This window comes from Bemisia tabaci, chromosome 4, assembly GCF_918797505.1.
Source record: "Bemisia tabaci chromosome 4, PGI_BMITA_v3".
NCBI classification, from domain to species: Eukaryota; Metazoa; Arthropoda; class Insecta; order Hemiptera; family Aleyrodidae; genus Bemisia; species Bemisia tabaci.
In genome coordinates, this window is record NC_092796.1 from 24,723,613 (window position 1) to 24,739,501 (window position 15,889).

General features: G+C 39.1%; 1 protein-coding gene across 1 annotated transcript; it reads right to left on the minus strand.

Moving 5' to 3' along the window:
* On the minus strand, positions 1-9,158 carry LOC109039059 (uncharacterized). The gene is made up of 3 exons (XM_019054392.2): positions 8,884-9,158; positions 7,269-7,467; positions 1-2,126 (listed from the first exon to the last, which is right to left on the minus strand). The coding sequence occupies exons 1-3, from the start codon at positions 9,010-9,012 to the stop codon at positions 1,804-1,806; spliced, it is 651 nt and encodes a 216-aa protein (XP_018909937.2). The 5' UTR covers positions 9,013-9,158; the 3' UTR covers positions 1-1,803.
* Positions 9,159-15,889: the final 6,731 nt, after the last annotated feature.

The window sequence follows — 15,889 nt, forward strand, 5'->3', positions numbered from 1 at the left end:
TTTCAACATTTTAACATATATTTAACATAGATATTAAGGAAACACTATAATTCAGATATTTTACAATTAAATAAAAATAAAACAAATTGTCAAGAGAGTTTCAATAAAGTCAACTACAACCAATTCTTTGAGAGCTGCCATGAAATACCATGTAAATGCCCATATGAATTACGTGTTTGGTAATCTGACAATCAAAGAAACTAGAAATTTAAGTATCAACATAATATTTACATAAACCTAGAGCATCAATCAATGAATTCTGATTTCATCTTACGTCATCCCTAATTTTGTTTTGCTCTAATTAGCATTCCACTTTCTTAGTGGGAAAAAATTAATTTGCTGCTAATAATGAGCTCTTTACGCAAAATTAAACATTTACTATTCTGCATAGATTTTTGTTTACCATGTAACATTTGCCGGTCATCAAACGCATTGTCAAAATTGAACAACAGAAAAATAAAGATAAAGTCAATGCCAATGGGTCAGTTTTACTGTAGTTGCAGAATCGTGTTTTTTTGGTTACAGCATATAGATTAAAAATGCAAAATTTACGTTTAATATTTACAGCGATATCACCTACCGAATGTACGGCGTATGACATTATCCAAAGCCTCAGTGCATACCGTGGCACTTAATTAGTTTCAACCCTGGTTTACATCGAGCTACCAGTGCACATCGTCGCTTCTCTGACGTAAGGGCGTATCTCTTTACCCATTTGAGCTCCAGAAAACATAGACTTATACGGAGAATAGGGCTCACGTGGGAATCGAGATACGCCCTTATGTCACAGGAGCGGCGGCATGAGTGCATCATCGATTGATTAAAATAAGGTGGAAGAAACAATGGTATGCACTACTGCGGTGGGTGACTGCATACACCATATTTTGTGAAGGGCGATATCTCTGATAAAATTGGAAACAGGAACGTGGCTTCTGAACAGATCTGATAATTTTATGCAAATCTTTAAGGTGATTTAATGGATGCCATATTTTGTGTCAGAACGGCATGCGTTATGTCGCATCGATTGGTTCCATTTTTTCAGCCACTCGTCATTTATCTCGAATTTTGAGATCGCAATTCTGTTGTCCGGAGACTAAAGAATTCACTGACCGATTGTGACAAACAATATCAACGTGAAAAATGGGTGGTTTTGAAGAAGAAAAATATCGCATTCAATACTGATATCGAATGCAATATTTCTCCTCTAAAAAACTACGCCTCTATTACGTCAAATTTGTTTGTCAAAATTGGTCAGCAAATTCTTTAGTAACCTGACAACAGAATTGCGACCTCAAAATTCGAGAAAAATGACAAGTAGTTGAAATTATGGAGCCAATCGATGCGATACATCACATGTCGTTCTGACCCAAAATAAAGCGTCTATCGAATCACCTTAAGCTTAAATCATCAGAACGCGAGTCTGAGATTAGTGTAACTGGCCCATTACATTGAATATATTGTTCCCATTGATTTTTTGCTCTCTAAAGAACACATAATTTTATTCGTAATTGAACTGGTAATTTTTCTTCTCTCAGTAAACTTCGATAATTAAATCCATTTTTCCTTATTAAATCCTACTATTTATGAAATCAAAACAGTCAAAAATAAAGAAAATGCAAAACAAAAAAGAACATCAATCATTCTTGTAAAAATAACCTGGATCTGCTCACATTCATACCACCGGATTCGCTTAACACGGAACATCCGAACACCTAGCCTCAAAAAACCCCTTCAATGTAATAGATAGGCATCAAGCCGCGTTCATCGCATGCACTTCAAGCGTTGTCATCGCGTGGTCCATCCTCACACCGAGAATGTCGAGTCGCTCAAGATCGAGATGCTGCGGTCACTGCCAACGTCCTTTTTGTGCAAAAGGCCTGCTGCAAGTCTTTCTGCGGGGGTCCTCGGTTTGTCCAGCATTTCCTGAGAGCGCCATCCGAGGTAAGGTTGTTTGTAGCTGAACGAGGAGCGAACGCTGCGAGGAGATGTTGTGCTAGAATTACAGCTACTATCCGGATGTTTCGTCTCGAAAATTTCAGGGAACTCTTTGTAACGCTGAACTTCCAGAGCATCCAGCAACCCGTTTGTGCTCCATCGTGCCTTCGGAGCTACTTTCTGCAATCCTCCTGTAAAACAAACAAAAAAAAAATGGTAGAGATGATTTTTTATCTTAAAATTTACAGAGAAAATTGTGGATGGGGGCTATATTTTTCTGCATAAGCCACTACCAGTTTAAGTAGAGAGGGAGGGGGAAGAAAACCCTAGCACGAGAGAGCCTCCGCAAAAATAGACCCTTTTTGGATCCTCGGCGAGTCAATAAAATATGGCTAAAATGAAACAAATGCAGCGGTAAACTTCCAGGAAATTTTTCAGCTTATAATAGCTTCCGATTTAGATGGTGAGTCAGGCAGTCACTTAAGTGTGAAAACACACAATTTTGCTGCTTTCAACTTTGGAGCTAGGGAAAGTATTTTCTGGTGAAAGCATGCATTAGAAAATGAGGAAATCATCTTTATTAAAAAAAAAAAAAAAAAAAAAAAAAAAAAAAACATCATAAATTAATCACCCCGTATTTTCAAGGAAGGTGAACATTCAAACGAACAAACTCTGGAAAATGGGCCGTTCTTCAAGTTCTTCAGTGCTGGACAATTAGGTCGTCCGTTAAATGGGCCCTATTTGTCTCTGCTCTGCAGTGGTATGGAACTCTCTGGCACACCACACCCAAAATTTAAAGGAGACTGTGTGCCTCTAACTAGCGGAAGCTGCTTCCTTCTGATAACCTTATCGTGTAGCTTCCATTGCTAAATTGGCTCATCTCTTAAATGGAGCATATTTGTCTCTGCTCTGCAGTGATGTAGAACTCTGTGGCACATCACTTTCAAAAATTCAAGATGGCTACATGTGCCTCTAACTAGCGAAAGCTGCTCCCTTCCGATAGCTTTATCGTGTAGCTCCCAGTGCTGGACAATTAGGTCGTCCGCTAGGCACTCGGGGATAGGGATCTGAAGTTGCCTGCCTGCGGAGGACGGGATTCAAGTCATACCTTACGCTGCTTAAATAGGGAAAATAACCTTTGCGAATGAATTCCTCCTGAAAATTGACAAACAGTTATTTTTAATCCTCCTTTTTTCCCTTGTCATTTTATGTTTTCTTTTTCTTCTTTTAATCACCTGTATCTGTTTACAATAAGGGCTCATTCAAATTTTCATAAATTACGATTGGACTACATTTTACAATTCGAAACTACAATTTCTAACTCAGTTTAGAAACGGCGTGATTTACTATTAGTTTCCTCATGCCTATGAGTGTTTTCACGGTTGAGCTCGAGATTGTAGCTTCTAATCGCAAAATGAAGTCCAATTGATGCTTCAAATGGCACCGACTGTTTTCAACACTATTCCACGCTTTATGCAGCGCCCATTCCCCCATTTAAGGTGTTAGGGGGGGAGTTAGGCTATTCCTGTGTAATATACATATGGAAAGCTCCATGTTTCAAAAATATTTTAAATCACGCCAGCCAAAATCTGATTTCAGATTCGAATTCCTCGTTGAAAACCACCGGAAAACCATGACTCAGACCAAAATCGCACGAGAAGGCGCATGCCCACTGGTTCCGCACTTCCGCCAGCTCGACCTGGGTGGTCACTTTGTGCACCCGAAAAAGTGAGCCAGGAAAGGCAGAAACAGATAACGGAGAAATCAAATCTCGAGAACCAAAATAAAGTCCCAAGGCACCGGCGCTTCCACAGAGTGCGGCTCGGCACAAAAGAACTGGAGATATCACAAGACAGACTGGCAATTTCCTTGCCCCGGGAGATTATTCAAATATGACTTCGAAGAATACGGTACATCAAGGAAATGGTCGGACACTTGCTAATCGGTTGAATATACCTCGATTTTCAAAATAATTGAACTTAACGTGCCTTGAATTAAAATGGCAACAGTTTATTGGTTACAAATATAAGATTAGCAGAGAGTATATGGAGTATATACAGGGTGTTCGTAAAGTCCCCTCCCCCCCCTCTAACTTTTGACCTAATTGAGGTAGAGATTTGAAACTTGGAGGGTGTTCCTAGATCAAAGGGAGCTACTTTTTGACCCCCCCCCAAAATTTTGGGGGGCCCCATTTTGGGGGGGTTACGGACCCTAACTTTTAATTTTCAAATGAGAAGACCCCCTTTGTGATACCTCGTTCGAAAGAGCATAAAAAAAGAAAATTTTTCGCGCAAACCGGAAGTCATTATCTCAAACCGTTTCAAAATGGCGGCCGGTCAAAGTTCCAAATGGCCGAAAATTGGCACCTCTGCTATTTGCACATGGATTTGCTTGAAACTCGGTATCTGGGGGTATTTTGGCACGAGAAAAACGAATTTAACGTTAGATTTTCAAAAAAAACCCTAATTTTTCAAAATGGCGACCCGTTTAGGCTCAAAAAGGCCGAAAATTTGACAAACTCGATTTTTTTGCCAATGGATTCACCTGAAATTCGGTATCTGGGGGTATTTTGACCCGAGAATAACGAATTCAACGTTAGATTTTTAAACAAACCCTAATTTTTCAAAATGGCCGCCGATTAAAGTTCAAAATGGTCAACAATTGGCAACCTCGACTTTTTGCCGATATATTCGCCTGAAACTCGGTGAAATAACGTCGAATTCGTTTGTTTCCCACCCAGATACCCTCAAACACCGAGTTTGAGGCGAATCTATCGGCAAAAAGTCGAGGTTGCCAATTGTTGACCATTTTGAACTTTAATCGGCGGCCATTTTGAAAAATTAGGGTTTTTTGAAAATCTAACGTTAAATTCGTTATTTCTCAATCGTGAATCCGGCAAAATACGGTTGCAATTTCGCCTTAGATACCGCATTGAAATAGGGTTTTTGAACACGTAATCGTTTCTGGCAAAATCCCAGTACGATGCAAATCATGCAAAGCAGAGGTGCCAATTTTCGGCCATTTGGAACTTTGACCGGCCGCCATTTTGAAACGGTTTGAGATAATGACTTCCGGTTTGCGCGAAAAATTTTCTTTTTTTATGCTCTTTCGAACGAGGTATCACAAAGGGGGTCTTCTCATTTGAAAATTAAAAGTTAGGGTCCGTAACCCCCCAAAATGGGGCCCCCCAAAATTTTGGGGGGGTCAAAAAGTAGCTCCCTTTGATCTAGGAACACCCTCCAAGTTTCAAATCTCTACCTCAATTAGGTCAAAAGTTAGAGGGGGGGGGAGGGGACTTTACGAACACCCTGTATGATACTCTCTGGTGTGTGGCTGGCGGTAGAGGGAGGGAGCGTTGGTGGATCCAGACACTTGGAACGAGGGAAGGGGGTGCAAGGAGAGTCCTGCCCCCCCCCCCCCATTCTCAAAATTACAAGGCGTATAATATGTAGTAGGAGTCAATTTCGTTATGAATAATCACCAGATATACATCCCCCCTCTTTTTTTCAGGCGAACGAGGGGGGGGGGGCGTGCTCCCCATGCCTGAAACCGCCTATGAGGGAGTGTACGTCCCCTGCGCCCCCTGGATCCACCTATGAGAGGGAAGGGGTTAGGAAAGTGACCATCTATTCTTGACCGGAATTAAGTGACGTGATATAAGCACACGTTTTTTGACAGATCATGGTAAGGTCCTCATGTTGCAAACTGTACAGAAACGGAATCTGTCACACTTAAGTTAACAGTAGAAATGTTACTTTTAAAAAACGCCTTTACGGTTAGTAAAATTGCATTGCTGCCACTGACTCCTTCCTCCGCGCGAACAAGAGCTAGATTTTGGGCACGGCCCCAGGTCTGGGGCGCTATTGTTTTCCGGCGACCAATTCATATGGACACCAGATGGATCCCCGGCATCGTGGGACCGAACCCTGGATTGCAGAGATTCTTTTAAAATCAAGGGATCCCGATTCTGAAGACTGTACTGCCGTGCTAAGGAAAAACGCCCTATGAACCTTCAGGCGTTGCGAACTTTCTTTGATAAAACCCGTATTCCCTGGTAATCTTGTGAATATTTTTCTTTAAATTTAGTAGAGAATTTTGTTTATTTGATATAGAGTTCCTAAACATTTCAAGGAAGAATATTAATAATTTTTCTCAAAAATAAACATTTCATTAAAGGAAATTTGGCAACTCTCAAATGTTCATACGGCGTTCTTCCATAGCACGGCGGTGTAGAGAGTATCCTTCTCCTACTCCAAAATCTCTGTGCTTCTAGCTTTTTATACGTTTGAATCCTGTCCGTTGCTGAATAAATTTCACGTTGTCACCTTTTCATGACTTGGAATGTATTTTGCAATGAAAGTCCTCTAAAATTTCATTATTTTACCGTATAATTCTCACAATTCTAGTTCATTTTAGGAACGACATATAGATTCCTTAAGTACAAATTTACAAACCTCCCTTATGAATATTGCGTGGGAGCTCCGAAAGGCAAATCAAGTTACTTCTCCTCCCTCCCCAAGACCGTAAAAATTAAATAAATGTCTATTGTAGAGTTGTTGAATAAATTTGCAGCGGTAACATTTTTTTTAAGGAGTACGCGCACTTGAGTGCATGTGTATGCATCGAAAAATAATTTTTTGTACCCTGGGGATACTTTACTTTTGCGACCGAGGTGACATCTTACAATCAGTCTTGTAATTAAATTACAGAACCTTAGAGTATATTTTTGGTAAGTATTTACTGAGTCAGGCAGGGTAAACTGTAAACTGCGCTAAGAAAGAACGCTGTAAGAGCCTTCAAACGCTTCCACATTTCTGTCAATAAAAGTAGAATTAACAGGAAATTTTTTAAATAAATGTTACCTTTTTCAGACAATTTCGCCTTTAGTTTAATTTGAATGTCTGAAAGTTTTATGGAAAAATTCGCATAATTGATGCTGCTGGGTGCAGGTAGGGCATTTTTTGGTTGCAGTGCCTCAAAATCTCCGCTTTTAACGTCTCATCCATTATAATTAAAGCAAACGTATGTAATTCCTTGTAACTTTTACTGAATATCCTTTATGACTTACAGTGCTAAAAACGTAAAATTTCAGAAAATTCACCAGATAATTTCCTCTCTAAAATAATAATCAGCGCTAGAGATTCTGAAACACCGCAACCAAAAAACGCCCTTTCGGCACCCATCCTTTCAATTTTCCTAAAAAATAGTGTTTTATCCAGGGAAATTTGGCAACTCTCGAATGTCCGTACGGCGTTCTTCTTAAGCATGGCAGTATAATTGATGTGCAAAATGGCAAAAATGATATTTTCGTAGATGATTTTGAAAACACTTACGACGTCTGCCGGTGGTTGACATTTTATTGTTCAGGCAGGATTGCGGCTCGTTCTGATGCTTCAAACTGACGCTGAAGGAGCGATTTCGGTTCAGGAACCATTCTGGCACGTTCAGCTGTTGGGTGGCTTTTTGCACTCGGTCTTCGTGCTCTGACAACCTTCGAGTGCATTCTTGTTTCAAGGGATGATTATCCGGGAGCTGTAACATCAAATCAAACACATCAAAGAATGATCATTGAGGAAACTCTGAACGGGTTTTGTCATATTTTTCAAAAGGAATATGTCGTCATTTCCCTCTTGAAAGAACGTAACTACATTTCAATGTTGCCGAACTCCCCTTCGCAAACTGCATTTTTACCAGGAGAAACTTCGGCATTTTTAATTGGAATCAGGTGATTCGACGGTTGCCATTTTTTTGTGTCAGAGCGACGTGCGATATATCGCACCAATTCTCTCCATAATTTCAGCTAACTTGTCATTTTTGTCGAATTTTGAGATCGCACTTCAGTTGTCATGAAACTAAAGAATTCATGTACCAAAGACAAAGAAATTCAACGTATTAAAGGCAGGGTCTTTTCAGAGGAAAAATATAGCATTTGATACTCATATCAAAACTGCACTCGAATGCGACATTTTTCCTCTGAAAAACCCCTGCCTTTAATACGTTGAATTTCTTTGTCAAATTTGGTACATGAATTTTTTTTCTCAAATGAAGACTTTAAAAACTATGGAGGGGCTTTTTAATTATATTAATTTTTGAAACCAAAATATCCTTTTTAAGATCCAGAGAGTGTAAGAAATAGAGATAGGAAACGGATTTCGTTAATTATTAAAATTTCAATTCAGCCTTTCGGAACATTTTTCTAGAATAAAAATGTTTGTACTCGTAATAGTATCGAGAATTGTGCAGTTTTTGAACTTTCATTAGTGTAAGAGAAATTTTCTCCCCAGATTTTGAGCATTTTTCTCCAATTTCAGCGGCGTTTAATGCTTTCGTTACATTTTTACATGATAAAAATGAACGTAAACGTCAGCTTTCAAATCTGCTTTGTTCCTCTCGTCACGAGATAGTGACGGTTTATTCAAATTTCAAAATTACAAATCTGAATTCATTTAAAAAGCACCGGTTGAGAATTGAGAAAATATCGCATATGTGACAAAACTTCGGAATATTACAATGCAATATTAAATGGGATGGACACATTCGTAATGACACATTGACCAAATAACCGAGGGGCTCGGAGGACAAGTGAGACAAGTGCGGTTTTTGCTTTTTCAAGTTTCAAAATTTCATGGCGGAAAGAAAGTTCAGACCCACTTTTTGATGCTTAAAAATTAAATCACAATGAATTTTCTTGAAAACATAATTTAGGACTAGTCTTAGTTGAGATAATTAATATCTCAATCTGTTCAAAAACTGCACTTACCCTACTTGTCTTCTAAGCCCCTCAATTGGACTACATTTTGCAATTTGGAACCATAAATTCTAGCATCAGTTTAAAAACAACGTATGTGCGATTAGTTTCCCTAAGCACATAAGTGTTTTTCCAGAAGAGCCAGAATTTGTAGTTCCGAATTGCAAAATGCAGTCCAATTCTAATCGTTTGATGCTTACCTTGGCTCTGATAGTATCCGCAAGGGCTGACAAAGTTTTCCGCCTCTCCTTCAATTTTCGCACGTCCATATCTGCCACGACCTGCTTTTGCACGAAAGCGTACATTTGATCCAAAATAACTTGCTCCATTGCGAGAAACACGGGCTTTTAATCGATGACACTCTTTAGAAACGAGGCACAGCACTTGATTTCACGATCGAACTTGAGAGTATTTCCGGAGGATCAACGACAACGCACCCACGACGAAATTACCTTTGAGCCTTTGAAGAACGTCGACAACTGACTCATTGACTGCCGCCGAAGGGGAAATCTGTTCGGTCACCGGATACGGAGTCAATAGGGTGGAGGGGAGGGGGATGATTCCATTCATCGGGCCATCACTATCGTCGCCGTCGCCTTGGTAGAGAGCTGGGCAGAGATCGATGTTGCCTGATTTCACTCAAAATTCGTGTTATTATAATTAGGAGTGGATGACCGATGCGGGAGGATTCAGAATGCTTTGCAGGAATTGGCAGCACTGTTGGCAGGGTTGAAATTCGGGAGATCCCGCTCAATCTCTAATGAAGATTTGCTCGCAAAATTGTTATTGCTATACTTGAGAGGGTGTAATGAGCCGAGTATGCAGTGTTTTTTTTATATTTTTTTCGTTGCGGGAATAGAGAGGCAGGTGCTTGCAACTAGATTATTATTATTATTTCTTTGTTTTTTCTTTTTTTTTTTTTTTTTTTTTACAAAGTGAGCTACTGACAATGAGTGAACCGAACACGGGGATATCTTTGGTTCATGAATTGAACAAGTATTGGAGGAGATATGACAAAATGATATAGTCTTTTAAAAAACACGCGGTTTAATGGGAAATGCCGTCAGATGACGTCACTAGGCGGTATATTTTCTCAATTTTAAATCTTTTTTTTTACTTTTCCCCGAATCAGAAGAAAATTGTAAAAAATACTGCGAAATCAGCTCTTTAATCACCCTTAGGTGAAGTAATGACAAATTTGAGTGCAAATCCTTCATTTGTAGGAAAAGAGATTTATTAAAGTGAAATAATATTCGAATTTGTGGCGTCATCAGGTGGCATTTACCATTTTAGCGGATTAATTAATTTGGTAATAACTTATCCAACAATGGTTCAATCAGTTCAGCCAGTAGTTTTCACTTAAACATGAAATTAATCAAAGTTCAAACACCCACAAACTCCTCTACCATGATATTACCGAGTTGACTCTATCTCTTAATCGCATAGAAAAAAATGACAGTATCAGAATATCACACTCGGATTCGATTCATTAAATTTACATGTACCATAACCAAAAATAATTCTTTCATTTCGTCGCATAGGCTGATCTCCGGAGAGTTAAAATAGTTGCTCGAAGCTTAAGCATATCTCTAACAAAGGCGCGACGCGACAGTGCGGCGCTGCGAGATGCCCTCTCAAAATATTTAACTTCTGCGCTATGAATTGGCTGGCTCGATACCTCAATTAAGAAAATCAAGGAAAAAACAATGATTAATGTTACCAATTATCGTGGAAATATATGTCATAGTTTTTCCTTTTTCATTTTATCGCGATGTGTAGGAGGAGCAATCATTTTAAATGTGCGCATAAATGACCGATTAATCCAGGGTAAAAGGAACCAATCGTATCAAACTTAAAATCTTTGAACAATCTGCATATTAGAGAGTAGTGGACCAGCGATCATTCGATAGCTAAATATTATCAGAAGAAGAGGAAGAAAACTCTGCTGAACAGGTATGCGAGTTTCTTATAGCTTTAGCCGTTCGATAAGTCGACCATTAGTTCGATCACGAAGGTAAAGTAACTTACAAGTAAACCTAATGTTAGGCCAATGAAAGCCGGCTGCAAATCATTAATACCAAATGGCTTAGGAGCATTCTCGTCTAAATTATCCGATACAGTTGAAAGTCCAAAAAGATTGTCTCTTGATATTATATTATTTTCAACCCATAATTGCACGTAACCGGTCTCAAATAACTGTGCGAGTTTTTCATTGAGAGAATCGAAGAAGAACAAGTTTTTTTGAACATGGAATGATAACGGGTAAGTCATCAAACACTCCTCCAAACGATGGTACTCAGTCTTCCCTCCCATGAAACTGTCCGTGACGATGTAATTTTCCTTTAACGTGAAAGGGTATGGGATATTCATTACAAACGCATCACCCTCCAAAGCTGCGATTGCGTTACTTCTTAGCGCAAAAGAGTTCGGTGGCTCGGTGCTGCTTTCGTTGTCGTATTCACCGTAACCCATAAAATTCAATCTATACCACTCGCTGTTGTTAAATTGCTCATCGATGAAGTCAATGTACGCGAAGTGACTGCCCGTTAATCTCTCAGCCAGCTCTTCGTATTGAGGTTTCTCTTTGAAAAGCTCCGAATGTGAACTGATGTCAGACGATTGAATCGACATCCCTGACTCCTTCAATTCTGCCGGTGTGTTGATGTCTGCATATCGCACATCCGCACTAAGAAATGTCACCATTTTACTCTGGAATAGCGTGCCGAGTATGAGCGAGGAAAAACTGAAAATGACAAACAAAATCTTCCCGGTGTACTTGTGGCCGAGCAGTACTCGAGCAGTGGTACCGGTCAGAAAATAAGAATACACAGTTAGCAATGCGGAGTTCTGCTCGTATAAAGTTTGTTCTCTTTCTGAGTAGATGTGGCCGAATGTGTTGAGTTCCATGCGTTGAAAAAAATACTGCACGAAAAATAGGGTTGCAACTGTACAGAAGCACAGAGACCAGCCAAAGGGAGTGAAACACTTGGCAAGTGTCAAATATTTCGGCAGCAGACCCAGCCCGAGGAGTGACCAAACAAATTGTGCATGACTCAACACTGAATGTTTGACTACTGACGGCAAATTCAGCCTCTGTCATGCTAAGAAATCCTCTGAATATCATTGTTTCTGACCCATACTTTTGGCAGTCTTCGTTCACAAAATCATCTTTCGCAGTTGCTTGTAAAAAAGTGCAGTTTGATGACTCCTCGTACTCTCCCAAAAGATTAAGGATCAAGTACCACCATATGTCCCACGTCAAAAGCTTTTCCGACCTATCTCTTTTTTCTGGCTCCACATGAATGATTATTTTTTTTTTGTGCATATTGGTGTAGGAAAAGTCGAAATAGTTCTCATTACCTTGTGTGTACATCCGAAGATCTTCGACAAACGGATCGTAGTTATAGCACGAACTGATACAGATGACCACTTTTCGGCCTCTAAAAAATCGCCAGGTAAATGAAAGAACGAAATAGAGTTCTGCTCTAAACGTAAGTGAATCCTCGTTATAATGGTAGCTTAAATAGGTTTTACTAATTCCGTGATCAGTATTATTCATCACTGGACTGTCAATAACCGGAAGTACTCGAACGTCTGACGGTACGGTTGGTTTAGAAACCATGAAGATTAAATTGTTTTTTGAGTTCCAAATATCGTGAATTTGAAGTCTCCGTGTGAAGCTGAAAACGTGATCTGACAAAGATGAGCCATCCTCAAGTTCTTCCACAGTGATGTTCACTTCAAAATCACACTTTTTTGATTGATGCATACTTTGGTCAAGAAGCAAAGGGTTTTTAACGCAGTAATTTGGTAATTTTTCTCTTGAATCTTGGTCATATCTCTGTGGTTTCCGCAGCATCTCAGATGTTAAAGTCATGTTTTGTGCAGCCGATGTTAAAATTAAATTTAGGATATCGCGCATTTTGGAAACAAAAAACATAAAATTTTTAGTTCCTAGTTTTTTGAAATTAGCATTTAAACCGCGCTGATGGTTTATCACATGGGTGGAAATAGAATCGTCGTGCAATTTTTTGAGAAGGGCGCCGATTTCAAGGTTTGGAACCAAATTAACAATGCATATTTCTCGGAGTTCTGAAGAAGCAATCGAATGTTGGCACATTTCGAAAGCCATATTGATCAAGTTTTCCCGTTCGTAATGGTATTGCACAGTGATGACTTTTTGAAGGAAGATACACGATATTATAAGTATCTTGTAAGACATGTCTTCAATAGACTGTTTGACACCGTCAAAATACATGTATTCAGTCTGTGGTAAATTATAAGGTAAATACTTGCTATGAGTCCTTTTAAAATATTGTTAAAATGCTAAAGGAGAGGTGTATTATTGTTGGGGAGGAACGAAGGTTGCTAATGACATTATATAATGAGAGTTGGAATCAACGAATTAGAAAAGTAATGTCTGTTTTGAGCCTCTAAGCCCAAAAATACTTTGGAAAATTTTTGGAAAAGCTATATTGGTTCCTTGGACACTTCATTTCACTGAGTGATTTTAACTATTGATGTCAGTCCATCCCAATTTCAATTATTATGGGAATCACGAAAAAAACCTCATGGGTGCTTAACTTCATGAGTGCAAAACTTCATACGTGCAAAACTTCAAGGGTGCAAAACTTCATGGGTCGGAAACTTTACACAGCAAAATATATGAGTAGTACCTACCGGAAATGTGCAACAGCGAAATATTCTAAGGAAAACTAAAGTTTTGTCATTCGTATTTGTCCTGCTTTTAAAAAACTAGACGAAGAGATATATTCAATGTATTCATTGTTTTAATGGTTGAGCGTTTGTAATTGAAGTTATTGATTTTATGTTCATTTGAAGGAAACTAAAAATTGACTCCTTAAATCTACAAATTGGAATTCGACTTCGCGATTTTTTCACAATTATTACACCATCGTTAAAAAGAAAATATATGCCGTGTAAGCGACAGGATGACTGCTCCAAAAAAAGAAAGACGTACGACAGATCTAACCAGGAACAATTTTATCTTTAGTTTTTCTATATTTGAAATACCTTTTGCTATTTATCTTTTATCATTCACGTGAGAAAATTTCCGTTTTCATTGGCATGACATTATGATAAACACTTTAAGTATACTTTCAGACGCACATCGAGAGATATGCGGAATTTGATATCAAAAATTTATTTTCCTCAATGAACTTGTCATGTCTATTTTCCTGATTCCCATTATATTCCTTTAGAAGGATTGAAAAAATCAATACCTACGCATACGTTTACCTCACTGATAGCTCAAAATTGTCTGAAGTACACTTTCTCCGCCCTATTTTTGGGTTTTCGTTATCAAAATTCAAACCGGCTAGGGACTTCTATAAAGACGAATTTACCTCTCAAAGAGTTTACGAGGCGAAGTTGAGAAGGGAGTAAGAATGAGATATTTTGGTGGAAAAAACAAATCGACGACAACGCTGATGGAGACCACTCTAAGAAGAAGACACTTTGAAAAAGTGTTTACTGTAAACATGGAAGGGAAGTAGGTCACCGGAACTTTTTTATCGGTCTTCTTTCGTTGGCAAACAGAAACATTTGCAAGTTTTCCTGAGAATTCGTATTTTATCAAAAGATTTTTGGCAAAGTATATGACGGCTCCTACGACGTCCTTTCTTAGCACGGCCGAGTGACACTCGGCAATCGTAGATACTTTTCTTACTCTTTTCGCACCAATTGCTACCTCCATCGAAATAGAATCGGTTTCTATTGGACGGGCGAAAGTCCAAAAACTCATGAGCCCTGGCTTTTGTTGATCACGCAGGACGCTAGGACTCATGAGATTTTGGACTTACACCTGTTTAACAGAAACCGAAGTACAAGTCGATGGTTACGGTGCGAAACCACGCATCTCCGTTTGAGACGTTGTAGATTTCCTGCTAAACTTATACTGTTTTATTGGCAAACTATTCAACTTAATGTCTTGGAAACTTTCTTGATTTTTCGTATCTATTAGCAGAATATTCCATAGAAATTTCAAGCGTTAGAGTTGACTTGTTCCTCCTCGAAATAATAAAATAGGAGCAGAGATTTTAATACACCGCAATGGAGATACGTGGTTTTGCACTTAAGCCAACGAAGTCTTACGTGAGGACGACTGGAACCAATATCGATATCATTAGTATCAGATTTATACGGGTCATTTTTAGAAAATTTCATGAGCATGCAGCTAGAGTTTTAAAGCGAAATAGTTGCCCACATATTTCAAGAGATTCTAACGATCACCGATTTCCTCCCGGTGTCAGATTTTGGGCTCCTATTCAGATCATTCCACTGTCTTGTAGAACATCTTGACAGTAATTACAGCAGTACAATTACAGCCCTAATTTCAGGTACTATAGAGGGCCAAAGTCTATTCGTCTGAATTTGGCCCCAAGCGCGAGCTGCCGCGACGCGCCCAAGCTTTGGGAATTTCCTGATGTTTCCCCGACATTCCCGTGACGCCCGACCATTTCGCATCGGGAAGTTTTAGAATCCTCACTTCTCGGTCGAAGCCGGCTTGCTGCTATAAGACAGTGTTGTAAGTGAGCCGAGCGTTGTCAAAGGCGGATCCAGCAATTTGGCAACACCGGATTTTTCCATTTAAACCTATGCTAAAAAATCGATTCATATCGGAGCATCTGGCCCCTCCAAGAATCGATACATTTTCGCAGGTTTAAACGGAGAAAAGACAATGTTGCCAATTTGGTGGATCCGCCAATGAACGTTGTCAACTTTGTGAGAATATTCGATTAATTCTAAATACGTATATATTTTGATATCGTACATCATGTTCGTCACTGAAGTTGGTTCTACGGGACTCTCTAGAACGGTTCGATAGTCGATGTTAGACCATGATGCCTTGAGTATTAAAACCAGCCGGGGTAGTCTGTAATTTGAAAACATATTCAAAGCAAAAGAAAGTATCTCCACTGTGGCGTGAACCTTGAGGCGCATAAAAATACATGCATGCTAGGACCCATGTCATATAGTTGAGATAATTTATTTTGATGTAAATAGCCCATTTCTGTTCAGCCAATGAGTAATAAATTGTTTCAATAAGCATTGAATGGAAAATATTTCAGAGCTTTGCACAGTTTTCTTAGAAGTTGCGCTCTGTCAATAGTTTATTTCATGGCAGTAACCGCACATATTTATAAAGAAAGAAAAAAAAGAGGAAGAGGGCGAGAGTTTTAAAAT

Coding starts and splice junctions, on each gene's coding strand:
- LOC109039059 (XM_019054392.2), bottom strand. CDS start 9,012: ATGGAGCAAGTTATTTTGGATCAAATGTACGCTTTCGTGCAAAAGCAG. Junction 7,468..8,883: donor CGGATACTATCAGAGCCAAG/GTAAGCATCAAA, acceptor TTGATGTTACAG/CTCCCGGATAATCATCCCTT. Junction 2,127..7,268: donor GTCAACCACCGGCAGACGTC/GTAAGTGTTTTC, acceptor TTTGTTTTACAG/GAGGATTGCAGAAAGTAGCT.